The sequence below is a fragment of the Numida meleagris genome, chromosome 3 (genome assembly GCF_002078875.1).
Source record: "Numida meleagris isolate 19003 breed g44 Domestic line chromosome 3, NumMel1.0, whole genome shotgun sequence".
NCBI lineage: Eukaryota > Metazoa > Chordata > Aves > Galliformes > Numididae > Numida > Numida meleagris.
In genome coordinates, this window is record NC_034411.1 from 91,446,823 (window position 1) to 91,474,719 (window position 27,897).

Below are 27,897 nucleotides of genomic sequence, written 5' to 3' on the forward strand. Positions count from 1 at the left end.
TGGAAAGCACCACTAAGATCATCTAGTCCAACTGTCAACCCATCCCCACCATGCCCACTAACCCATGTCCCTCAGTGCCACACCTACTCTTGAACACCTCCAGGGATCTTTCTGCTCCATGATGATGGTGGTTGAGCAAAGCTGGGTGTCTCCTCAGTCATTTTGACCCTTTGCTCCTCCTTTCCACCTCTGTTATAACCTTTCTGTCCCTAGGACACTGCAGCTCCTGCCTGCAGTGCTGGATAAGTGTAACCTCTTGAAGCCACTGGCTCCACTCATCTTATGCGCATACTTATGTGCAGCGCTTAACTTTAATGCTAGTTGTCAAACTGAGGTCATGTCTCATCCCTGCTGAGAGACCAGTGTGCTCTCAGGGGCCATGAGGTGAGTAAGTAATAATAATACAGTGTTGCAGGGGTTTTAGAATAATTGGTGGCTACAACATATGTCTTCTGCGTAATTGTGGATTTCCTGCCCTTCTCTCATTTGGATCTATTACTGTGCAAGGTTTCATTCCTGGCTCGTTGGAAGAAGTTTCCATGTGATACTAGCAGATCCATCGCAGCCTGCCAGGAATGACTCTTCTGACATCAGGAACCAATCTTCCTGCTATTTGGTGTGACTTTACATACTGTACGTCTCAAAATGACATTGAAACTAGACAACAAATAGAGGTCTGGGAAATGATTTTTAAAAGCCTCACTTCTGTTTTCATTAACAAGACTGTGCCAACAGCATCATACCTGGGATCATTTAAGATCGTTCTGGCTTGTGCTTTCTTACTGTATTATGACTTTATGCACTACAGAACTTGTTTAGCTCCTCATCAAGTTTGGTGTCGCATCACACTACAATATGTGTTGACACAGAGGTGTTTCAGGTTGGGATGATTGAGAATGGTTTGAAGATAACCAGTGGCCAGGAAGCGGCATTTATGTGTATTTAGGGGTCATCCTTGCCCTGTGGGCGGGGCCAGCAGAAGACCTGCGCAGTGAACTCTGCAGAGGTTCCAGCCTGAGAAGCCAGGTAGTGTTTGGCTTTGCAGACTTTATTCTCTGTCCTCACTGAGCATTGTCAGAAGCAGATCAGGTAAAACAACCTGTGTTCTATTTTTTTGAAATTCCAGCTTTTGGCAGCCTGAACTTTCTGAACCCCAGCCTAATGCCCACTTTTTAAGTTCTTTCCAGTCCCCTGTGAACATTTGTCCTCAAACCTTTAAGTGTAAACAGACACAACGTATTATGACATATGCTGATACATTAGCATATTTTTGCAATTACTGCTGCGCTCTGGTTCATAGGCTGGGGACATCCCATGGAGAATAAGTCTGCAGTTCTTACTGGTTCTGGAGATGTTGCTAAAATCTGCAGAAATCATCTTAGTTCTAGTTCTCCAATTTCCCTGCAACTTGAGTTCACTGAGGCTCCACTTACAATTAATGTACAGCAATAAACATGTCTGGAGGGCAATATTTCTCACCCAACTTAGACATTATATCTTAGGATGAGTTGAATCATCCTTTGGTATCACCTGCTTCTCTCCATTAGCTGTAAAATCATGCTGGCATAGTAGTAAGTGATTAATTTTAAACACCTGAATTGAGAAATGAATCATTGTCCCAGTGTAGAGTAGGCTCTGCACTGGAAATAGGAATAGGAAGATTGCACCAAAACTTGGAGACAAAGTTGACACCCTTCTCTCTTTTTAATCCACATCAGGATAAACAAAAGATTCCCAGTTTCTTCTTCTTTGAAGACATCAGAGTGTGGTGGCTCCAGCAGAGAAAGGGGCAGCAGAGCTGAATGCCGTTCTCATGGCAGGGACACCCAGTAGCACCCAGATCCAGATGTGTGTATGGGTGCCCAGAGCTCATCAGGGCATAGCACAACCGTGGTGGCAAGGGCACAGAGCTGGGCACAGGTCCGTGCTCTGTTATTTAGCTTGCTAATTTGGCGCATTGTGCAGCTTGCTGTTGCTGAGTCTGTCATGTTGTGGGTGCATGTCCAGCATACCAGGTAGGACTTGCATGCCTATACCAACTAGACTTGCTTGCACAATGTGCAAAGCTGTTGGTAGACTATTCTTCTGTGGTTTAGATTGGCACAAGGACGTACTGGACAAATAAACATTGCAACACCAAAATTCTGGAAGTGACACAGGTAAAACCCCATAGTATTTCACCTGTGCATACTGGGGTAAGTATCAGGTACATAGCAGCAGTAGCTGATAGCAGTGGTTCCTGCAACATCCAGAGATCTGGTTCACTGCCAGAAGCCAAAATATAAGCAAAACAAAATGAACAGGGGAAAAATACTGACTTCTTTTTCATCCTGTGTCTAACAGCTTAAGACTTGTGTGTGAACTGCTTCTTTTTCTATAACATAACAGCCTCAAGGGTTGGTGTGATTGCTATTGCTGGCACAGGACAACAGCTCGTTACATTTCATAAAATAAATCCTGTATGTCTGGAACACAAAAAGCATACGTGCTGTAGGCATGTTCACAGCAAGTATTGTATTCAGAGAACAGTAGTTCTGATGACTCAAGCTGATCTACCTTTGTGCATTACATCCTTTGTGTAATGCACTCAAATATTAGAATTTGAAGATCACCAGAAAAGTGATCGTTTTGTAGGAGTGTTAATAGCCATAAGGAAAAATAGATCATGAAGGTTTCTTCAGGGTTGGGTTGCATGCTTTTATGCACCAGAGACAGATCAATATTGTTTTTAATTTAGGAGAAAAGAACAAGGAGCACAGCAAGAGAGACTGAATTACTGAGAGCTTTATCACCCTAAACTGCTCTGAACCAGGTAGAAAAGCTGTTAATTTGGTTAAAAATATTTGGTCAGGTTAAAAAATGGGGAACATGCAGCTTTCATTTAGATGAACCACTGGAAAAACAAGCACATTGTCTCCTAATTCACTAAAAAAGATCATAAAAACCAAAGGATTTGAAACAGAGAATTAAAACCTAACCTTGCTCTTAACAGTACTATGAGATATCCCCGTCAGTGCTTCTTCCCAGCCATAATCAGCCATATACTTCACACTGCCTGTCTCCTCAAAGCACATCCATGGCCGGCACTAGGGCTTGGGAGCAAAATACCTTGTGATCAGTATGTTCCTTCCAAATACTGGCACACCAATGAAATGCCATCACACAGAGGTATGGGCTGCAGCCACCTCTGCTTGCTCATGCAGTGGGGCTGGTGCAGGGATGAGACTGGCTGGAAGATCCCACCTGGCACAGCCTCCGGATGCGCAAGCAGCATTTGCAGCACTGCTGCGTGCGGCAGCACAGAAGCAGCTTAACTTAACTAATTGATGGCATCCGTTGCTTCTGATCTGGATTAAGAGCGTCACAGGCTGCTTGTAGGGACATGACAGAAAAGTTGTTTCATTTATAAATCTTGGCTAAACTAAGAATAATCCGTCTCATTAAAGGTCGTGGTCTGTGCTACTCAATTCTCCAGGAAATAAACCTTTTTTAAAAGAGCACATTAAGAAACACTGAGCACAGCCTCACAGGCGTGTTCTGCAACTCAAAATGCTGGCAGAGGGAAGGAAACAGAAAAGTCCACAGGAGTCAGCCTTTACAGTTTGCTTTGCTAGGTGCGAGTTAGCACATTTCTTTGTGCCAGCATTTAATGTGACCCTGATGCTGAAGGTGAAACCCACCGTGTTTCTCTCCAGTTAGGACTAACGGGGAGCAAAAATGAGAAGTCCATGCCTCTGCAGCCAAGCTGTGTCTGATTTCTTGAGTTTAAAACCTTTCTTGTTGTTGGTATTCAGGAATGCAAATACACAGATTCAAGTTGTAATTTGGTACTTCTGAGTCTGCAAAAATTGCAAGTGGCTCACCTTAACCTTCTGATGCTAAAATACCCCTTCAATAGGGTTTCCAGTGAATGCTTGCAATGACTTGATCCCCCCCAAGGCGTATTGTTTTCCTCCTAGGTGCTCTGGCTCATCTTCTGGGCTGGGACACACGGAAGTGATAACTGTGATCATCCCTGGAGTATAACGAAACGCTCATCAGCAGAGTGTGCAGTTCTGCTGTCGAGGCGTGTTTTGCTGTAGGAAAAAAATCCCTTTGAACACCTTGGAAGGTCATGCTGTGAATGACTAACTGCCTTTCACTGAGCAGTTCATGGAGCTTGGCCAAAGCGCTTGAAGTGCTTTTGGTCATATGTCCACATTGCTGCATTTTAAATAGACTCATGATAGATCTTCATTTACCTGGGAAATTTGGGGATCCTTTCAGAGCTGTTTCAGTGTTGCTATTTTCATGTTTTGTCCTAAAGGCGAAGCGCGTTCCTGGTTTGGTAATGGCATGCCTTTAAGGACAGCACTGGGAGCAAGTAAGCACAAGTACGAGGCAGCAGCAAACCAATTCTGCTGACCTTGAACCAGACTTCTGAAACCAAACAGCAGACAGATCCAGCAAAGCACATACAGCATTTGTGAGAAAAGTAGAACTTAAATCCCACACGCAGCTATAAAGTCAGCAAGTGTCAACAGTGATGGAAGTAAACTAGAACTCTGAGCTCTGGCATGATGCAGGCAGCTTATGATCCACCACAGACTGACACTCCTTGCACCAGTCACTGGTATCTCCATGGTATTCTGGGTAAAATCTGTGCTGCTATCTCTGCTCTCATTGTAATAGCATAAAACGTTTAAGAGCAGTGGGAAGAATCATCCTCTGTGTGCACCTATTTCTATTCCCTCGCTGTAAGAGACCGCCCTGCTCCTGCCCAGTGTGCAGCACAGGCACTGCAACAGCCACACACATGGAATGCCTGCAAGGAGGAGCAGCTTAAAGGGCTCATCATGGGCTTAGCAAGATGTCACGTCTTTAATCTGTTTTCTTTGACAAACTCATCATGTGGCTTCAAGTCACTTTACAACTCAGTTTCTTCTGAGCTATGGATAATATTAATCTGCCTTCTTAACAGGACTATTAGTGCAGGAAGTATTATTACTATGAAGATATAATAAAGCAATCAAAAATACTGAATTAACCCCACGGTATCACTCATAGAAATACAGATTAACTCTTACAGAGCCCTCCATTAATCGCACCTTTCAAACTACAAATTTTTCCCACCCCTCTTTATGCACTTAAAGAATCAAATTGGACTTAGAGAGAGGAACAATGAAGCTTAAGCACTAAAGCACAACTCGGATCTTTCCCAGCATTCTGTCACATCTCAAAGGGGCAGTGTGCAACCTTTAACACGGAGCATCCCACCCACACAGCAGTTGTAAATTCCCACTGGGACCGAACCCATCTTGAGGTGTGTGAGTTTACAACATCCTGCAGTCACGGAATTTGATTTTGTTTTGTGTCTGCTACTTCAGCAGTAAGAATGGCAGAGAAACTAAATATCAATGCAGTCTGGGAGAGGGAATGAAATGTCAGTGTTTTCCAGAACAATAAATAAAATAGACATGGTGTTAAAAACGAGAACAAAGGGCAGGCTTTAATAGGTGTTCATTTTACCTCTTTTCAATAACTCTTTATTTGTAATAGTGCAGGTACACACGAAGGGCCAATCCTGAGCCTGATGAATACAAGTCTCAGAATTTAAGCACAATCCTGGGATTCTCTATACATCCTTTAGGGCACATTAATTAAGATGAATTGCCAGTTACCAAATGAAAATTATTTTCCTCTTTTAATGTTGTGTTCTGCAACGCTCACTTGGAACACTGCATCTCATTTTTATGTAACACGTGCTACCCAACTGATGTGTATTCCCTGCAGCCAGCACAGTGAAAATTTTACTGCTTAGATCCAGCTTATGTCCATCGATGCAGAGGTCAAACTTACTGTAAGTCTGCATCATCTGTAGTAACTGCCTACACAATTAAATCCTAGAAAGTATAAAAACTTTTGTTGTTCTAATTACATATTATTTCATTATTCAGTAATGCAAGCCCCAAATTCAAGCTCTTTTGTTAATATAGCAACCCAATAAATGTACCTCTGAAACTTATTTTTAGCACATTTTTTTATTAAACATTTTCTCAGCTTATACTTTGAACATAAATACATACATTTTATGGCTCATGTTATAAAAGACCCTACTATGTGTTAGAAAACATATACAGAATATATCGTAGTGGTTACACTTTCTCCCCCTTTTCCCTAAAATTTTCCATAAATTCTATAAATCTAGTAAAGCAGTACCAGAAAGCAAAATCCAGTCTACTCAGCAGCAGTTGGAAACAGTTATAAAGTTTACTCGCTTGCTGTAATTGCAAGGCAATACCTTACTGTGTAAGCTATCAGAAAACAAGCACTGCACGTCGTGCTCCATCACTGCAGATCTAAGTCAATGCATAATGCTAAAGGTGTACAGTTTATCTTTGTCTTTTCCACTTGTAAGACAAATATATGTGTTTATTTTCAAAGCAGTATGGTGTAAATGAGGGATCTATCCCTGTTCTTACTGAAGTCAGTGGTAAAACTTCAATGGACTTTCTGAAGAGCAGATTTGTAGTTTGTTTCTCCTGTTTTCTTGACTAAATTGAAGAAAGCTACATTTCAGCTGGAAGGTAGGATGAATATCATTTAACATGTTAAAACTCCCATGCCTCATTGCTAGCAGCTCCTGCAATAACTCCACACATGGGTTTCCAGCTTAATACACGGGGTCTCGGCTTACTATTCTTAATGATAAAGATCGATGAAAAAGTGAGCGTAATCTTCCAGTCCCAAAAGCATGAACAGGGAACCTCACACCCAAGGACCATGCAGAATCACAACTGTGGTCCTTCCGCTGTGGTGTAGCAAAGGGACATGAGGTTGTATGGGCTTTATACACAGGAGAATCCTTTAACATGTTTTTCAGTGCACATACATTACACTGTACAATTTAGTATTTCCACACAGTGGGCAAAGAGCAACTCCCAAAGCCTATGGAAGAATGCAGAAAATGCAGCTGGCCTTGAGCCCCCAGGCAAGGTAAACCAGGCAAAAGGACAAGAAGAAGAGGAAAAATTTGGGGAAATGTTGCTGGCAGCCTTACTTAGAGACACTAATGCTACACTCCCTTCACAGGGACTGATGCCGACATTAAGCCCATACCAATGCCAGCAGCACCTAGCTGACGTGGTAAGAATCATGGTAAAAGATGCAGAATAAAAGAAAAAATCAGTAGGGAAAACTGCAGACCTACAATCCAATCTCTAACAAACGTTCTCCGTGACTTACCAAAGTTCATGCTATTATGGCTCAAGCGTCCTTCTCTGATCAGGATGTAGGCTGTGAGCTGAGCCCTTGGAAAGAAATTCAGGTGTGTATCTGATTGTTGAATTGTCTGTTTTGGTGGCAGCAGGAAAAGGTTTGCTGCAGTAGCATTCCCTCTGTCCTGGACTGTGTGCCATGTGGCAGGCAAGACACCACTCTACTGCAGTGTTCCATCAAACCTGGAGAGTTGGCCCATCCACCGACTTTGGCATTGGCTTGATACAGGTTTGCTTTTCAGAGCAGACTGAAAATTTAAAGTAAATTTATAACTTACTAGGACAAGAAGAGTGCCAAAGCAGCCAAAACTTGCGCTCAATTTTAGCCAATGCAAACATCTGGCAGACTTTCTGCTTTGGATATATGTAATTTATATTCTACTGAACTGATGGACAGTATTAGAGTTTCTAACACATCCAAATCAAACCTAGGAGTCTTAATTTCTCGTATCTTTCAGTTTATTGACAAGGGAATAGGATATTTTCAGTGTCCTCATTCAACACATATTAAGTACGTTTTGATTGAATGAGGTGTCATGACACCATTTTTTGCAGTATCTTTCCAAGCTGAAGCCTTTGTTTTGTATTTAACATGCAGAGACTACAGTGCAAAAAGCAATACCAATAGTATCCCCAGGTTCAAAATTCCTTTTGGAAATATATCCATTCATTAAGAAAAAAATGATTAACTAGGTCCCTGTTTAGAATTCAGCCCTCTAAAACAGTACTAAAGCAACACCTTGTCCCACTGAGTGAACACACGCAAAGAAACTGTGCATCCTATTTTTACAATATCTATGCACCAGACCACGCTTGGCTGAATCTCTGAGTGAGCAGACAGGACCATAACTCTGCTGTCTGCACTTGTGGAGTGTCATTATCTGATAGGTATTTGCCTGAGGACATAGCACAGATCTCATGATGCAGGACGAATATCCACCACGATTCCTTGTGCTTCCCACAGGTTATTTCAGTATATTTCTGAGCTCATTACTTACATACGGGATGCGCATACCTCATTACCAATGGCACAGTCCATATTTGGCTTTGACACAAAACTGCCAGGAGGGGAATGCGTTACCAGCACTACAATGCACAGCTGTTCTTTATCTGTATTTTCTACTACGTGTGCCACAATATCTTTACAACTTTCTCTGTATAACAAAGATGAATAACAGACACATTGCACCTACTGAGAAAATTAATGGACTTTTTATACCGCAACTTTTTTTTTCATAATACTGAGCATTAGAAATAAAAATATCTATTTTCTATGTTGAAAAAAATATCAATTAATATAACTGCATTTGTTCAGACCAAACTCTGGCTTATGGAATGATGTTACAAGCTTTTACAGTAATTACTAATTTAATATTAGCTGTCATTAGATTTTTTATTGTTTAAAATTTTTTTCTAATTTGTTAAAATCTACAGCCCACGCAATATGACATTTTGGAAAAGGAAACAACAGCTGATTTACATAAGCAAAACCAGCATGTGACATCGGGAAGGCAAGGAACATGTGCTAAGTGCTATAGAACATAGTGACGATATTTATAAATGTGAATATAAATAAGACAGAACTTCTAAAGTCTTTTAAAATGTCTGATAAATCCTTTCTGTTCTAAGTATCAAAGATAGGATCAACAGCTAGGCATTTTCCAATACCCTCTAACACCAAAAAATGTTCTAAATATGTGAAGACTCCGCTTTGTAGCCCTTAATTCTGTGATCAAATCCTACTGAAATTGCTCCCATGGTATGAAGTCGATTGGTTTGTGTCCTAAGCTGGCATTTGCTGTATAAAGATATCAGACTTTTTAATAGCAGAAAGTATCTTGGATTTAGTTCACTCATATATTTAATAGTGGGATTTGCCAGACCATCACTGAAGATACTAATTCATCTTGTCGTTGCTGCTTGGTCTTCTTGTTCACTCTTCTGTGTCCTTGGCCACCAGAAATGACTAATACTGAGCTTGCTTTCATTTTCTTGGATCTCTGTCTTTTATTTTTAAAAGAGATATTTTGATCCTTCAAAAGCTCATAAATGTTACTGTCCTCTGGCCTGTGTTCTAAGGAACTTGATGTAAGGGATCCAGAAGATGAAGACAAGTCACTTTTTTGTGCAATGGATCCTGCTGAACCTCCCAGCCAAACTGAAGCATCAGGGTTGCTGCTACTGGAAGAGCCTGGTCTTTCACTGTGCAGAACATTCCTCTGGTCTTTGTCTTTAGATTCTGAGCCACGAGGCAGGCTGTTCCTTAACTTGTTTTTGTTTTTCTTGTTTATAGATGTAGCCATTACAAGAAACTTGACTGGCCCATTGTGCGCGTGATATGACACCATTCCTCTTCCTGCAGCCAAAAGACAAAAAGGCAAGAAAAAAAATAAAAATCTTTAATTAACTATAGCACTCCACCGTAATTACTTCGTTAAATTTGCATAACTCTTAAAATCCTGTTATATGCATTCAGTCCATCTACAGACTGCTTCCTTGTACGTAAACAATTTACAGAAAAATGTAGAAAGAAAAATCTACTGTGCCATAAGGATGTTTTAGGACTGTGTTAATAAACCAGTTGGAACACGACAGAATGAATTCAAGTTGACTTGTGCTGTATTCACAACAGCACAAGTACAGAAATTTTCTACTAACTTTTTTTTGGCATTGACACAAAAACAACATTCTGAGTCTTCTACAATAATCCACAAAGAAAACATGTGGTTTTCAGTTAATCCTGCTGTACCCTGTACCTTTCTAGAAAAGCATATGAACATCTTTTCACTGCAGTAGCTGCTAGTGCTACAACTAAAATTTACACATGAAAATCATACGAATATATGAAAAATAACTTGCATAATGCCAAATTCAGAATCTCTAACAACATCAGTGTATGGGGCTCTTACAGCTAGAAAAAAAAAGCACAGCATTATACAAAATCACCTATAAGATGAAAAGAAGTTAGGCTATCAAGGAAAAGAAACCATCACTCTACAAATCACCCAACCCCATCCATCCCTAACTCCCTAATACATTCCAGGTTATGATAAAAAAAATCTGCTTTTGCAGAAAGTACAAATGATATAAAGATGAATTATCAGTACTGGAAGCACAACTAGGGAAAGTGCCATTTTTTTTGGTTTTCAGATTCCAAATACTGATTCTGAAGACTATAAATCTCAATGCAATGCTGCCAAACCTGTGAAATCTGACAAGATCTAACCCTAAATAAATGCAATATACAGATGATGTAAACCACAACAATCAAAACAGAAAGTAGAAGAATAAAATGAGAGACTATTTCATTCTGCAACAATCATTTTGTTGTGTTGTGTTTATTTTTTACCTAATATTGCTTCCATATTTTCTAAGAAACATTTGTCATGTTTCCAGTACCTGAAGGGGGCCTACAGGAAAGCTGGGGAGGGACTTTTTAAAAGGGCACATAGCGACAGGATGAGGGGAAATGGCTTTAAACTGGAAGAGGGGAGATTTAGACTAGATATTAGATTATTATTATCACTTTACTGTGAGGGTGGTGAGACACAGGAACAGGTTCCCCAGTGAGGTTGTGGATGCCCCCTCCCTGGAAGCATTCAAGACCAGGCTGGATGGGGCTGTGAGTAACCTGGTCTAGAGGGAGGTGTCCTTGTCTACAGCAGGGGGTTGGAACTAGATGATCTCAAAGGTCCCTTCCAACCCAAACCATCATTCTATGATTACTGCTGCGTATTTTGCTGAACCCAAAGGATTTTGTTTCCGTTCTGAAAAGTTACGTATACTTTCTTATTTCCCTGAAGGAAGTTACAAATAACTTGCCTCACAGAATCTGCCAGCTTCAATCCACAGCTCAGAAGTTCTATTAGTATTGTGAAACTAAACTGTCACATGGCAAAGAGGTACTTAATTGGAATTACATATACGTAAAAAAATCTTGCTTCTGCTAGCAGCTTAAACATTTACCAAATGATACAGCAGCATTCACACATTTCAAACAGGGTACTATGAAACTAACTCACCAAATCACCTCACCAAAATGCAAAAAAAACTGTTTGTTGTCAAAAAAATGAAATATATGTTCTCATACGTTCCAAGTCTCCAGTTTTGGGAAGAAAGGTCACAAAAACAATGTACCAAATAACCAGTTGGAGAACACACTGCATTTTCAGTACCCATGCCTCTGAACCTAATGCATCTATCTTCCCCAAGTATGGAAGAAAGATTCTTTGCAATGCCCTCTCTTCTCATTCTTGTTTTTTTTTACTGTACTCTGAGAGGATTAATGCACGTCATATTCTTATTCCATAAAGAAAAATTGTTGTCCTGACTCAAACAACTGCGACAAATCCAGGCAGGTATGTGGAAATAGCTTGATGAGGAAGGACAGATAGAATTTCATCACAAAGCTCTGATGAAGTACTCAACAATACACGTAGTTTGGCAGAGTCATCTCAACTACAGACAGGAAAAAAATATGTTCAGTATAGCAGCATTCTACCAAATCCATTTGAGAAATGTCACTCACCAGTTACTTTTGGAATTCCCTGCAAGCGTGGCACTGGCAATGCTACTATTATCCCCAGATTTGTTCCAACCAGTAATAAGCCATGGCACACCAGCAGACTGGTCACAGAAACACGCTGCTGCCCTGTGAAGTGCAGGAAGTGCTGTATTATTTAAGTAATGATCTTTGCCAAGGTCAAAGTAACCTCAAACAGCTGTACAGTCTCATTCAGCAAAGCACTCATCAGAAAGGCAAATACATTGTGGGATTGTATTAAACTTCACATACATCACAATTTAAATACCGCCGAACTTCTCGTATTATCTGTCCTACATCTCTAAACCACAGTATCTAAAAATAGACACACATTACCTTTACAAATCTGCTTTTGCAAATTTGACTGTTTATATTCTTAATAATAAAACTGGAAGGCATTCCACTTCCCAATGCTCAGTAATGTATTATGACAACACACTATACCTGAGACTCAAACTTGTTCATGATACATTTTTTCTCACTGTTTTATTTTTGTGAAATAGTATCAGAAGTACCACATCCACATTTGGGTTACCCTGTACAAAATGACACTGGCATACTGGGATAAATCCAGTGAATGCCTATTAAGATGATCATGACACTGGAGTAAAGAATGTACAAAGAGACCGAAAAAACCCAAGTTGTCTGCACTTATCTAATGGGACCGTACACAGAAGAGAGTCAGACTTTACTCAGACATGCTCAGTGACAGGATAATACACCATGGGTCAAATTTGGAACATGAGGAATTTGCTTTAAATGTAGGAAAAAGCTTCTTCACCATGAAGATGGCCAAACACTAGTTGCTCAGAGAGGCAGTGGAATATCTCCATAGCTGAAGATACTCAAATTTGGCTAAACAAGTTCTTAAGCAACCAGATGTAATTTGGCTTGTTTCAAGAAGATAGACAAAATGAACTCCAGAAGTCTCTTATATGACCTTATACAAATCTCTTCTATTGATGAGGTTGTTTTTTTTTTTTTTTTTTTTTTTTTTTCATGAGAACAGTCATTTTTACTTACAGTGCTTGCTACATGCTTGATTTGGTGTAGCTGGACTTTCAAAATGCCCTTGACAGGTTGCAGAAATGGAAAATGATGAAAAAAATTCCTGCCCAAACTTCTGCCATGACCCAAGTTTACATAGAGAAGCATTTAAACTGTACGGACGTCATCCAGGTTCACAGCTTACATGTTCTTGGATTTACAATTAACTTAACATGCTAAGAGAGCAGTCATTCCCATCTTTGTCATGGCTCGCAAGTTGTTAATCACTTCATCAGTAAATAGGGAGTTTGGATTCCAATTCTGATATAACTTAGATGAACATACATGTTCCACACCTTGGAAAAATACCTTAATTAGGGTACATCACAAGTGAATGAATTTTCCATCTCTTCCTTTGAAGCTGGGCCAATTTAAAGCTAAGAATATATGAATCACAGACCCAGTCTGAAAGCAGGGAAGGAGCAGTTTGACTGAAGCCTGAAGGTTAAAACACTCAACTGGAAAGCAGCAGGTGGACCACAGTCCAAGTCTTTCCTCACAGAACTTTACAAAACCAAAATATTTATCCAGTAATGGTGTGTTGTAAAAGGCACGCATCACCTGCAGGGCCAGATCTGGAATCTCAGCTTTGACTGCCTTAAAACACATTCTAAAATACCCTAAAGGCAATTAGGTCACCCTCAATAGTTGTAATTAGCACAAATAAGTTGAAGAGGCTCCATCTACTCATGCAGGCCTTCAGTGAGTGTGGTGGTTTCACACTGGCAGTAGTTCAGCTCCACCACACCACTCTAACTCCTCAAAAAAACAGACAGAAAAGATGATGAGAAATGCTTGTGGGCTGAGATAAGGGCAGAAAGATCACCCACCAATTACTGTCATGGCCACATAAGGAATAATCAACGTAAGAGAAATTAATTTAGTTTTGCCTACCGATAACAGACTAGAGCAGAGACACCTATGCTTTTTCCATAAACTGCCATTATTTATGTTGGTATGATGGCATTATCCCTCTTCAGGTAGATAAAAATAGAAGGCCTATATCCACAGACAGATTAGAAGCCTTTTACTTATTTATTTTATATCGGTGAGATGAATGTAGTTTCCAAAACGAAGTACTCAAAAACACTCCTTCAACACTGGTTAGATGGACAGTCCTCTGTGGAGACACAGATTTCTACTTCAGGAGTGAGAGGGTGGGGGGCAGTCAGGCGACCACACGCTGTCCAAAAACACATCAAAACCTAGAGTGATGACATGTGGCAGCCTTGAGAGTGAAAGAAAAACAGTAATCCACAATAAAAGACTGCTTGTGCTGCTTTCAAAGCCATACATATAACATGTGATAACCATTTGCCTATCCTCAATCATTTGCTAACACAGATTTTACATTTACCTTTATAATAGGTCAAAAGAAGTTCAAATGCAGATGTTCAAAAACCTCTGTATATTGGAGTTGTCCAAAATAAAGATTTGAATTTTGCGATTTAAAGTTCAGACTTGCTCAGGCCACATAGGATATTTACGATCTCCCACAACGTGTGTCACAGCAAACGCAAGGTAACTGCATGCTGGCCTAATCTCACTCCATTTCACTTAAAGTTGTTTTACAAACTGCAAACGGAAATATTTAAGTACAATTTTCAAGGTTTTTTTTATTGTAAAAAACACCAGTTGTACTTCTCCCTTTGCAGGAGTAAGATGCTCACATTTCTAACAATAGATCTTTAATGCTTTTTCAACTGTTTAAATGTAAAAATAATACGCATGATTCTATACACCAACCCTGAAACAACTTCCAACTAGTAATTGTTACCAGTGAAAACCAGCAATGCTCCTCACTCTTTCCATAGGCAAAAACAGCAAATTGCCAGCCAGCAACTTAGAATCTTTAACACAGAACACAGCCTTAAGCGTGAAACATCTACAGTGAGGTTGAAAGGAACAATGTTTGCTTTGAAATCTTTGAAAAGCAGGAAACATCTGCATCTGAAAAAATACTTTGAAATAGCATATAATAATTTAAAAAAAGAGAGAGAGAAAATACTATTCAAGCAGATAGTAATTTTAAATACTTGTTTATTTGCTACCCAAAGTTTGAACTCATGCATTTCTTTGTTATTTTGTGACTTTTTATTTGTATAGATTTCAAATCAAAAGAAAATAAAAAGCAGTTCCCTAGAACGTGTTAAGCAGTAAGTACAGAAATCAACAAGTTAACAAGGGCAAGTCAGAAATACAAATGCCAAAACCAAACAAATATTCTTAATTTAAATGTGAAAACTGCTAGATCACACTGCTCCAGTGCAATGATGGAATTGTTAAAGACATGAAATAATTTTACCAAGTTCTTGAGTTTACCAAGAACCGACGCCACCAATTAAGCTTACACACGGACAAATAGCTTTAATATGTTTCTGTGTTCAGCCTTTCTCAGGCCTCATCTTCTGAGTCAGACTCAACAATCATGTGCTCCCTAGGTACGTGCAAGTACATACTGGTGCATATCCTCTTACATGACCTTGCTCTTCCTGCTGTATAAAAAACTGTCTAAAAAAGCAAATCGAATGGGCTGACCTCAGATTTTCATGCATCTTTTAATCATTTCTCAGCAGTAAAATCATAAAACAACTACATTTTATGCTGTGGCACCTGGTGGGGTGGGGACAAAAGGAAGCTCTAAGTCTCAATGTATAGTTTGTTTTCTGCAGAGAGGAAACGATACGATTTCTCTTTCCCCTTCCCATCTGTGTCCAGGAAACACACATGTGACATTAGAGGATATACGGATACAATCAGAGTACAGCAACATCAACAGAAATTGCCTCTCTGTTCAGCAGGTAACCTTTCACCATTTGTAAGAGCAAAGAAATACAGTGAACCAAGGTCAGAGAAATCTCTTTAAAAAGCATGTCTGAGGAACATTTGTACAATTACATTATTCAGAAGTGTAAAATGAAATTCAAATGAAATTGAAGACAAGATTATTAATAAAAACAATAACTGTGTACTCACATGCTGTAAGATTTTAATTTATTTTCACTAACCAGGCTGTGTGAGATGTGACAAAGATTGGTGAAAAGTTACCTTTCTATTACTGAGATTCAATCACTGGTCATAGGTACTAAGCTATTAGATGAAGCACATTAGTGAGATGTTTACATTTGTCTTTAAATATCAATACATTTTTTCTCCTGTTTAATATGTCTGCTAGCAGACAGCTGAGCTTAGGCCACTTAAAATCAGTCTCACTGTACTGTATAGCTGCGTGATCTATAGTGATGATGATGTTCTTCAACTCAATCTTCTTTTTTCATACTGCCTTTGTGCTTTTTGGAGATTTTATTTATTTAGTTATTTTTAAAGAGAACCTAAGCTTGTTATACAATATTAGGAAGCATTTTATGGCTTGTGGTTTTGATGATATACAAAGTGACGCTTCTGTGGAGCACCCTGTACTAAACATAAATACCATGGAAAGTAAGCTCAGGTTTACTTTCCCAGACCTGTGTCCCTACATACAAACTTCCCATGACTCCAGAAAGTCATCAGCTTGAGCACAGAGCAGTTACCATGAGTATCAGTTACATCCCTTGTTGTATATGGACTACCTAGGCACTGAGCACAGCTGCACGACAGCTCACAGGAACATGGTTGAAAGAAGGTGTTCTGGGATACAGTAGTTCAGAACCCACTCAGATGTCTCAGTAGATTCACTGGTCTTTTTAAGCCATTTAGCTGACATACTTGACATGAAAATAACCCAAATCTGACCTATATCTAGGTGGCGCTTTCCCAGTCAAGCTCCTTCCTTAGCCAGACCTCTGTGAACACAATGTATAAAACATTTCCACAAATCAATCACGACTCAAAAAAAAATACTTTTGGTTTGTGGTCTGTGGTTCTGTCTGCTTTTTTACATTATTAAACTCCACTGAATCATAATGACAGTAATTTCCTGTGGCACTTCTTCATATTTCATTATTCTTTGATTCTCTCTTACCCAGTGGGCTGCTGAGTTATCTTTCTCAAAGTAAAGGAGGCACATCCTTCAGAACAAAGAAGGTAGGCAGCGATATTTAAATCTGTCTTCTCCCCAAAACGGGAAAAAATTAATGTGATGAGAACTGATTACCAAGGGTATGAAAACCTCCTGCTCTGTTTTAATTGATTATTGCAAATACCCTTTAAATATGGCTTTGTAATTCAAGAAGCCTTTCTGACACAGCGACAGTAAATTTTTCTTTTACTTCTATTGTATATCAACAAAATAATGATAATTTTATTATGTAAACAAAGTTATGTTCATCTTGTTTCCATTGCTTTAAGCGAAGATGCAGATGACCTCTCCGTGCAGCCTATTAGGCCAATACCACAAATTGTTGCTCCTACTAAGAACGTGGCAAAAGGAGTCCAGCTTCAGGAAGTTATATCACAATAATCCTGCACTCTTCTTTTTAATCTCTCTTCCTAAGATCCTTAGCAATATTTTTACATCAATTTCTTCTGATTCATTTCAATACAAGCTGAATTTTCACTTATGTGTTCTTTTTGCTTATTAAAGAACTCCCGCTGGATTTCAGAAAACTAAGAGTTGCTCCTTTTAAAAACTAAAAGATGGCCTGTTGCACATATCACACTTCTAAACAGTAATCAGTTCATAAAAATCCACAGAAAACGTAAAAAAGTGCATTTTGTAACTATGAAGACACTTCATTCTTCCTCCTGTGCCAGATTTTTCTTCCTTTTTTGAGTGTATACTACACAGAGTTTTATTTATTCTTTGTTCCAAAAGCTCTTAGCGCTGCTTATTATGTAAACCTCCTACTACTCTGTCTTTTAGCCTTTGTTGTTGCAGCATTATTGGGATCATATAAACATGCCCAAGAGCTGCTGCTAAATAATTGAAATTCATTTCATTTTTAGAATGGATTCCTCCCTTGGAACATTCGCTGTAATAACAAGTGCTGTTCTACTCCTAAAATAAATTTCCATTTCCATTCACTTTAGTGCATTTTGGGAAGAGACAGAGGAAAAAAAGAAAAGAAGAAACTGAAATGGGTAAGAATGACACCAAGGAGATATAATTAGCTAAAACTCTTTTAAAAAAAGAAATTCATATGTTACATCATCAGTTTTATTATAATGGCAGTGAATACTAAGCCTAAATTTGTTTGAAATTTAGCACAAAATGTGTGTAAGGGAGGCTCTGCTTCCTCCCCCGTCCCCCTACAAATAGTAGAACACCTTGAAAATTAATCTTCTTTAAAAATTGTCTTGATTTCTTTGCATAACTGTGATTAATTAAATCATACAATCTATTTAAAGGTACGACATTTGCTGCTGGTCAGTAACAGCACTATGATCAAACAACATGTGTTGAAAACATCCTGTCTAGAATACTATAGACGGACACAATTTAAAGCAGATCTTTACTGCAAGGTTAATGTGGTCTTAAAGAAAACATGATAAAAAGAGTGAGACTGAAGAACCAAAATATTTTGATGCAAAATTTATACCCAACTCTTATAAGAACATAAATATAGTATCAGTGCTGGAAGAACTGGCTTCTGTTCAAAGCAAAGCAATGAAGCAGTGATACACATTAACCATAAAACTTGGAGTACCTCAGTCCATTACAGTCAGTGAACAGGGAGACACTGAAAGAATGGTTGGCCACTCATGGACAATGCATGGTTAAGAATTTTTCCATCTGTCTCTTCTCCTGTCACTCTCATTTCTTCTACCTGATGTGCATGTGCCCATTACAGAATAGGGCAAAGATATCCCTAAACCTTTGCCCGTTGGTACTACATAGGTCTAATAATCATATTGGCCTACATCAGTCTGTAATAACATCTGTGCATGGCAATTGAAAAAAAGTTCCAGAAATAAGTTTATCTCAATTAGGCACCATGCTAGCAACCAAAGAGTCAAAATGATGATTTTAGGATAGTTGAACAGCTTCTGTCTTAAAACACTTAAAGATCTGTTAAACTTCACCCTAACAACCAGAGGGTCCATCTTTGCTTACAACACAAACCTTTTTAATTCAACAAACTAAAGCTCTAAACAGGAAAACACTGAACACACTCCTAAATAGAGCACGAGTAGCTCTGCTGTCTTCACTGGGAACAATGATGTAACTGATATCAAACAAGTGCTTTGTTGGTTCAGATCCTAGGCTGACTGACTCCAACATGTACTTTAATACTAACTTCCAGAAGAAAATACTGAACTTTGCAAAGAAAACATGTTTTCATGGTAGACTGCATCACTCTCCTGTTTTATAGTAACAGAAAAAAAAAAAAAAGATTCCACCTGCTTATCTATATAATATAAATTTAAAACCTCGGAGGAGAACTGCTACTCAACAAGCTCACTGCACACATTGTTCTTCTGGGCAGACAAGGAACTGTGATTTACTAAAGTAAGCAGTCACGAGATTGCTATCAAAGTCTGAGACAGATGTTCTGATTCTGGCCTTATCTACAACAGTCTGGAAAATAACAGTGATAGAGACAAAACAAAAATGCTTTTTTTTTTTTTTTTTTTTTGTCATATGGTGTGATTCAGCTACCTGGCAACATATTGTGAACAGGCGTGGCAATGTTAATATCCTGGAGGTGTTTCAGCGTCTCAGTGTGGAACAGGCGAAGTGTAGATCCAGATGTGAAGGCAATCCAGACTCCCACTCCAGCAACAGCCATGTGAGAGATTACCATACCTTCCTCTTGATGAGCTTCAAAATGGCTCTGTAAGAAAAACAAATAATCTTTGAGGAAATGTTACATCATTCAACCTTCACTATCAGCTTTTCAGTACAGGCACTGTGTCTATGTCCTCCATGCCAAGAACAAAGCTCATTTTCTTCGCTTTGCTCAGGATATGTTCTGACTGCTGCATAAGATTTGTTAATTTTTATGTTTTGGTTTTTTTTTTTGAAACATCATATCATTAGCATGCAAAAATTCTCAGCTTGTGAAGCAAGGTTCTAATAAATAATCGAGCAACTTCACAGTAACTTAAATAACATATTTATTACAAATTTTGCATGTTGGGAACCGGCATCTTTATTGATACTCCTTTGTGAAAAGTAACGCTGGTGAGGTTCCTGGGAGTGGCCAGAATTTTTTTCTAATAGGTTACTTATACCTCCAGCAGTAATCCCCTGACTGACAGGACTGGAATTCCTCAGATCCTCCTGTCTGCTCTTCCTGTAGATGAGCATCACATCCACCAAACTCTAGCCAACTAGGACCTACCCAGTTAGCCAGGACTGCTGGTAAATTATTGGAAGTGGCTTGGCAAGCACTTCCACCAGCTCTTTCAGCACCCTTGGGTGGATTCTATCCAGCACCACAGACGTGTGTGTGCAAGTTGTGTAGCGGGTTGTTAACCCTGGATTATAATGGTTTCATTCTGCTCCCTGTCTCTGTCATCCAGCTTGTCTTTCAGCATATGGAGATGGCCTGCTCTTTTGCCTTCAAGACTTCATTCTTAAAGAAGGTTCAACCTTCCTAGACTCCTTTGTCCTCTTAGAATTGCCTCTCAACAAACCCTGTCAATTAGGTCCCTAAATAGGCCAAAATCACCCCTACAAAAAACCAAAGCAGCAGTTCTGCTGACCACCCTTCCTTGCTTCCCCAAGGACTGGCAGTTATCATCTTATGATCACTGTGTCAAAGACAGCATCTTTTTTATTCAGACATTTCTGGATTTCTTAAATACTAGCTATTTTGTATTACTGATCTTCAGAATACTGATACTTATCATTAGAAAGGTGTTGTGGTTTAACCCAGCAGGTGGCTAGGCACCACAGAGTCATTCACTCACTCCCTCTGCTCCCAGTTGGATGGGGAAGAGAATAGGGGAAAAAAAAGGAGAACTCATGGGTTGAGATAAAACTACTTACTAAGAGAAAAGGAAAAGGATAATATTTACAACTATATATACGTATATGAATGTATACAACAAGGTGATGATCAAGCAATTGCTCACCACCCCCCGACCGATGCCCAGCTAGAACCCCGAGCAGAGGAGGAGAGAGATGAACTCCCACTCCCTCGAAAACTCTTTCTGCATGATGTCACATGGTATGGAATATCCCTTTGGCCACCTTAAGTCAGCTGTCTTACTTCTGTTCCCTCCCAGCTCCTTGGGCCCTTCACTGCAAATGGCCGTGGTTCTGTACAACACTGTTTAACAGGCAAGTATACACATTGGTGTGTTATCAACATTGTTTTTCTCCTAGAACCAAAACATAGCATCATACCAGACACTCTAAAGAAGACAATTCCATCCCAGCTGAAGCTAAGACAAAAGGTCAAAATGCCCCTTCTGAAGACAAGTAGTATTGCCAGCCTTTCAGGATCAAGTGCCTGAATTTTCTTCCTTGATCTAATGGCTTCACAGTTACAACTTCTAAATGGCTCCAGAAAGGCTGAAACCACTCTACATATTTGTGTTAACATGCAAAATAACACTGTAGTAAAGGTCTTTAATCATTACCAAGAAGTAGCAATATTTTGGTTTCATTTTTGTCCTGTAAGTAAGCAGTCTATGAAGTTAAACAAAGACATTTAATGTTGTGCCAGCTATTATCAAATACAGAGGGCTAATCTGATAAACATAAAACTTCCCTAGCTAAATAAATGGCAAACTGTTCCTTGGATACAAATCCCTCCCAGAGGGATAGAGAAGTAAATATTCTGCACTAATATTCACAGTTCTAATTATATACTATTAACTATATTTGTAGATAAAATGCAAAAGTATCTCATTCCTCATTGTGAAAGCAAGCTTAAATTTTCTATGCATTATCGTTATGAGCTACATTTTAGTTACTTTGCAAATTTAAATAACCTTTCCAAATTTAAATAACACATTTCTCAGGATAAGCTCTTAGCCTAAAACAAGCATGTTTTGAATATATTTGGGTTATGCAGTTCTATTTCTTCAACTAAATTCAATGAATAGATGAAGATCATAAATGAAGAATAAAACTCAAAGCTTACACAAAATATAATTTCTGATACCTTACTTAGAGGTCCTTAAGTAATAAAGTATGAAAAGAAAATTAACAATAGCTAATAATTCATAAACTACTACTTTCTTCTATGAAATCGGCTTCTTAAAAATAAAGGGAATTACTTCAAAAAAATTGTTTACATTATTCTTCTCATGTTCAGTTTTTAAAAAAAAAATGAATAGAGAAGTCTCTCTTCTGCAGTGCTTCACTTCTAGAGAACATTACTATATTATCATTTAACTCTTCTAATAACAACTCTGCAGAATGCAAGGTCAGCACTTCTGACAGGTACAGTCGTATTCATCACTTTCCTCAAGTTAACTCCATTCATTTTTTATCAAATAGAACACACAATGCAAACATGAGCCAGCAACATGCCCTGACAGCACCTGTCCAGCACCACTGCTGCCGGGTGAGGGAAGGGGCTGTCCCCTCTGCTCTGCGCTGTGTGGCCTCACCTCCAGCACCGTGTGCAGGTTTGGGTGCCACAATGTAAGAAGGACAGAAAACTATTAGAGAGCACCCGAAGGAAGGCTACAAAGTTGAGGAAGGTTCTGGAGAGCAAGAAGTTTGAACAGTGGCTGAGGTCCCTTGGTTCGCTCAGCCCAGAGCAGAGGAGGCAGAGGGGAGAGCTCATGACAGCTACAGCTCCTCACAGGGAGCGGAGGGGCAGAGCTGAGCTCTGCTCTCTGGGGACAGTGACAGGGCCTGAGAGAACAGCATGGAGCTGTGTCAGGGGAGAGGCAGGTGGGGGTTAGGGAAAAGTTCATTTCCAGAGGATAGTCAGCCACCACAGCAGGCTGCTAAGGGTAGTGGTCATGGCCCCAAGCGGCTGGAGTTCAAGGAACGTTTGGACAATGCACTCAAAGGGTTTGAATTTTGGGTGACCTTTGTGGGGCCAGGAGTTGGACTTTATGATGCCGTGAGTCCCTCCAACTCAGGATTTTCTATGATTCTACACTGAATCTGAATAGAATCTGAATGGTTTGTGCTGCAAGGAACGTTAAAAATCACCCAGTTCCAACCCCCTAGATCAGGCTGCCCAGGGCCCCACCCAGCCTGGCCTTGAACACCTCCAGGGATGGGGCATCGACAGCTTCTCTGGGCAACCTGTTCCAGTGCCTCACCACTCCCGTAGTAAAAAATTTCTCCCTAACATCTAATTCCTCTTTCAGTTTAAAGGCATTACCCCTCCCTATCACTATACTCCTTGATACAGAGTACTTCTCCAGCTTTCCTGTAGGCCTAAAATGAATAACCCCAATTCCCTCAGCCTTGCTGATGACTTCTTAAAAACTTCTCAGGCCACTGAAGTGAATCCTACTAGCAATCTGCACTGTTTGGAGAAAGAAGAAAAATGAACCTGATAATAAAAAATTAATTTTTTCTGGTGTTCTGACCACAGACAACAATTCTGTGAGTGCAACTGTAAACAACTTCCACAGGCATTTTTGTCACATTCCATTTTTACCAGCTAACTCATTATACTCCCACTTTGTCTGCCCTGCAGTTGGTACAGCTGTTTGCTGAAATGTTTAAAGAAAAACTGTAATATTGTCAACACCACAAAAAGCATATAAAAAGAACTATTCTTCTCTTTCAAAGGGACTTCTAAGATGGAACAGGAACATACCCAAACGTGTATGTTCTTTTGCAATTGCTTATGTTTTTGTATAGAGGCTTTGACATCTGTTTCAATTACACGTTTATCTGAAACAAACACAATTTTTCCTCCAAGATTTTCTTTCTTCACATGATATACAATTATTAAGGACAAAAATGACTTATTCCCTTTTTAATAAAAGAATTGAACTTCATTCCATTTTACTATTTATAACTACATTCCTTACTGCCCTCTGCTTAGATCCTTTTTTTGTTGTTTGTTTTTGTCTTTCTCAGACAGTCTTGTTCTAATTCTGTGGCAACATCATAGTGGCAGAACACTTTCTGGATGCCATAGCAAGTCAGTCTTGCAGTAGAGTCAGACATAGCTAACTATTGTTTCAACAGTGCGTGGCACTGCTGAAATCTTTCTTTTGAGGGCTTGCCCACTTGCACCAAACAGCTGTGCCAAGAACTGAACTGCAGTTTTTCAAGCTTAATGAGAGATGCATAATGGGTATCATCATTCACAAGGTAAAGCAAATGACTGACTAAAAAAAGGTACAATACTTGGGCAAAATATGCTCAAGTGTAAGATTTTCATTTATTCAGCTTATTCAGCTGAACATTTCAGATTATTCTACATACACTGTTAAAACAAGAGTTGCTCATATATGGTTAGTCAATTTTTTTAAAAACAAGACAAACCAAAACAAGATGAAATGACGTTGAATTGGTGACTTTACTAAATTCTCTGGCCTTTTTTTTTTTTTTTTTTTTGCTGTTGTTTTTAAACCAGTACAGGCTGCCTTTGCAGAGCCTAAGGGTCTACAAGCACAGAGAACACTCCAGTATCAAGGTTAATACTCAACAGCAATACAACTGCCAGATGTAGGATCAAGACTAAGCACAAGTTTCTTCTTCTTAGAAAGAGTATCAGAAAATATAATTAATGTATAACAACAGTTGTTGCATTTCACACATGTCCTGTCCCAAGGAGCTTGAGGCATTGTGCAATTTTGGGGCACTGTGCTGATAAAACCGTTTCCTGAAACACTCCAGCGATTACAGTAACATAAGATTAAAACAAGTGAATTGAGAGTTTTATCCAGACCATAAAAGTAAAAAAAACAGGGAAAGTGAATAATATCCAAAACCAATATATCAGATGCCAAATCTGCTCATTTGGTAATAGATTTTCTGCTTTTTGCTTTTTTTTAAAAACAAAATTTTGAAAAAACAGGAAGGCGTGGAATGAGATTGTTTTGAGAAGATAATATACTCTGCGCTTAGCAAATGCATGAGCAGTTAAATGAAGTAGGGAGTGCCTTGCAAGGCAGGCATTTGTGAAATGATCTTGAATATACTAAAGGGACTGTATAAACAAGATCTTCAAACCTAGCCTGATACCTTTAAAAATAGTTTACATGAGATGGAACATATAAAATGTATGCACAATAACAGAAAGTAAGAAATAAGCAGCTGTAACTTGAATATGCAGAAATAAAGGAGCTGCATAGAGGAAAGACTAACAGTTGAACACCGTGCAATATCTGGATTCTTGTTGACAAAGCAGAGATGATTAATACGCAGAAATTTTCAAACCAAATCTTTACTACTAACTGAATTACCTGTTAACAGGAGAGGGCAGAGGGAGAATAAACATTTATTTGCTGCTATTTACCTTCCTACAGGAAAACTCACACTCTGCATAGTAAGGAAGACGTATCTCAAATATATTTTGGTTCTCCAAATGTTAAAATATACACCTTTGAAAAGCAAAGTCTAAATTTCATAGAATCATAGAATCATCAAGGTTGTAAAAGACCTCCAAGATCATCCAGTCCAACCGTCCACCTACCACCAATATTTCCTCACTAAACCATGTCCCCTAATACATCTACCCGTTTCTTGAATTCCTCCAGGGTTGGTGGCTCAACCACCTCCTGAGCAGCCTGTTCTAGTGCCTGACCACTCTTCTGAGGGAGAAATTTTTCCTAATATCCAACCTAAACCTCTGCTGGCACAGCCTGAGGCCATTCCCTCTAGCCCATCACTAGTTATGCGGGAGAAGAGGCTGACCCTCACCTCACCACAACCTCCTTTCAAAGAGTTACTGAGAGTCTCCCCTGAGCTTTATCTTCTCCAGACTAAACAATTCCAGTTCCCCCTACCGCTCCTCATGAGACTTGTGATCCAGATCCTCAGATTAGTGAGCTGTTTAGTCTGGTGAGGTGATGAAAACAAGATCAGTACTTGTATCTTAGGATCAGCAAAGAGGCAACAGAAAATTATCACTTATTTGCAGTTCTATGAGGAAGACCATATGTTATGGCATGCCTATTTGTGTGAAATAAACATGCCTGTCAGCCCATCATGGAAAAATTAATCACATTCTTAATTAAAATTATGTTATGAAAAGCATTATTCAACTTAGACATACCATTTCCAGTTGCACTATTTCATATATAAGTACACAGCTATAAAAGTAAGTGTATCTGAACTCTGTAAACAACGGATGGGTTGTTTTAAAAAGCACTCTGGAAATGGAAAGAAACCTCCTACAATGTTTTCGTAGGAAAACTTGAAGATCTGAAAAATGAAATTACCAGGTCTGAAAGAGAATGACAGAATATTTATTTTATCTCTCTGAATTTCTGCTTTCTCTACTATAATTCACTATGCCATGCTGTATTTCAGTAAGCTTTATACATTCTTTAGTCCTCAAAGTTTGTCTAATTCTGCTTTTGTTCTGCTGTGCCAAAACTGCACAGCATAATCCAAACTTCACCCAAAAAACATCTATGAAGAATTTTATTACTGAATTGGGTGAGAACTACCAAACTTATTTACAGTGTTTTGGCCTTATATAACCAAATTCAGGAACAATCTGATTGTGCTCTACTACTGTTGCTATGTATTTTTCAGTGAGGATCAGAGAGAATCATCACAGAAGTGTTTAGGACAGTAATTCTAAGTGTCCCAGAGACTACTCCACTCTCCCAATTAAGGTAGCTGGAAGTCCATCACAAGTACCTGTCCAAATCACTCTTTCAAAATCCTTCCGTTATCATAATACCCAAGCTAGCAACAAAACAAGAATTAGAGAAAAAACAAAGGAAGAAAACATAAGATTCAAACTTCAACTTAGATGAAACGAGTCACCCAGAAAGCCCAGATAAAAAACAAGAAGAAATTAGAACATTCACTATTTCCCTGCAAACCCATGACAATGACTCACAGAATCAATTGTACTAAACAGACACTTGGTGGGAGAAAACATGATCATCAATGAAACAAACAAAGCACACAATGAAGGAGGCCGTGATCTCACACTGATTCCTGTTTGAATGAATTTCATGGCTGTAAACATCATGGTACTCGCTGTAATTCTATCACAGATTGAAGGAGAGGTTTCAATTCCTCATATTTCATAAAATAAGCTTTAGGCCACTAAGATGTTATTTGGTATAGTACTGAAATTTTAATGGAAGTTAAGGTCTTGCACCTTTTGGAAAATGCAGTTGTAAACATGAGTTTGAATCCTTAACATTCCTCTGTTCTTCTTCATCAAGAACATTTCTGTAGGCCACTGAAAACCAAAACTGATTCAAATTATATCAACAAAGTAGATGTCACATCCAACTATGCAGTCTCTCTTAATTAAAGCCTTCTGTAATTAACAGGCAATTCCTACAGGCTGCTTCTTTGCTGCCTTTCCCTCTAACCTCATTTTTAAGCAAACCTCCCAAATACCCTACAAGTACTTTATGGAAACCATGGTGGGGAAATAGAAGCAAATCTACATGTAATCAGGCAACGGCAAAGAATATCACAGCAGAATTTCAGACTGCAGAGAGTGGGATTTAACAGAACTGAAACCATAGTTCATGAAAAGCTTCCTAAATCTTGAAGCCTCTTAAAAGAGATTTTAATGACTACATTTTATCACTTATACCTTGCAGCATGGCATAGGACGTGAATGATAATTATTTTTAAAAGCATTACCTCTATAAAATGAGTCACTGTGCTGATTATAAAAATTTGTCCACCACATGCAGCCCAAATGGTATCTTCCATCACAAGCAGACTTCTAACAGGCAGAACCCCCAGTTTAACTGTCTTCTGAGGTTCCGTGTTCCACGTTCCATCTTTAAGAAAAAAGAATAAGAAAGTTTGTACACAATAAAATCGCTATCCATGTTTTAAAATACTTCTGACAGCACTGATCAAGGAGCACCTAGAAAAGAAGCTGCACAAACAGTTTTACAAAGAATGGACGTAGTGATATCAGAGCCTACTATTCAGATCTCTGTGAATGGCCACTTCAAGCTGCACTCTGATTTACATCTGCTTAATTTTTATTTAATTCATAGAAAGTTTGTAAAGGCAATATAACAGTAATGGGGAAAAATGCTCATGTATTTGTTAAGTGAACCATTTTTATCAGGATTATT

General features: G+C 38.9%; 1 protein-coding gene across 6 annotated transcripts in view; it reads right to left on the bottom strand.

Annotated features, from left to right (window-relative positions):
- The window catches only part of ARHGEF10 (Rho guanine nucleotide exchange factor 10), a 135,217-nt gene continuing 113,321 nt past the window's right edge, over positions 6,002-27,897 (bottom strand). For 5 of the 6 annotated variants that reach the window (XM_021392873.1, XM_021392875.1, XM_021392876.1 and 2 more), the window contains 4 exons: positions 27,449-27,591; positions 19,388-19,562; positions 11,785-11,907; positions 9,110-9,612 (listed from right to left, as the gene is read on the bottom strand). In XM_021392873.1, coding sequence (XP_021248548.1) covers positions 9,110-9,612; positions 11,785-11,907; positions 19,388-19,562; positions 27,449-27,591 — 944 coding nt within the window. Of the gene's footprint in view, positions 9,613-11,784; positions 11,908-19,387; positions 19,563-27,448; positions 27,592-27,897 lie in introns of all 6 variants that reach the window. The other variant, XM_021392874.1, reaches the window with a different exon arrangement.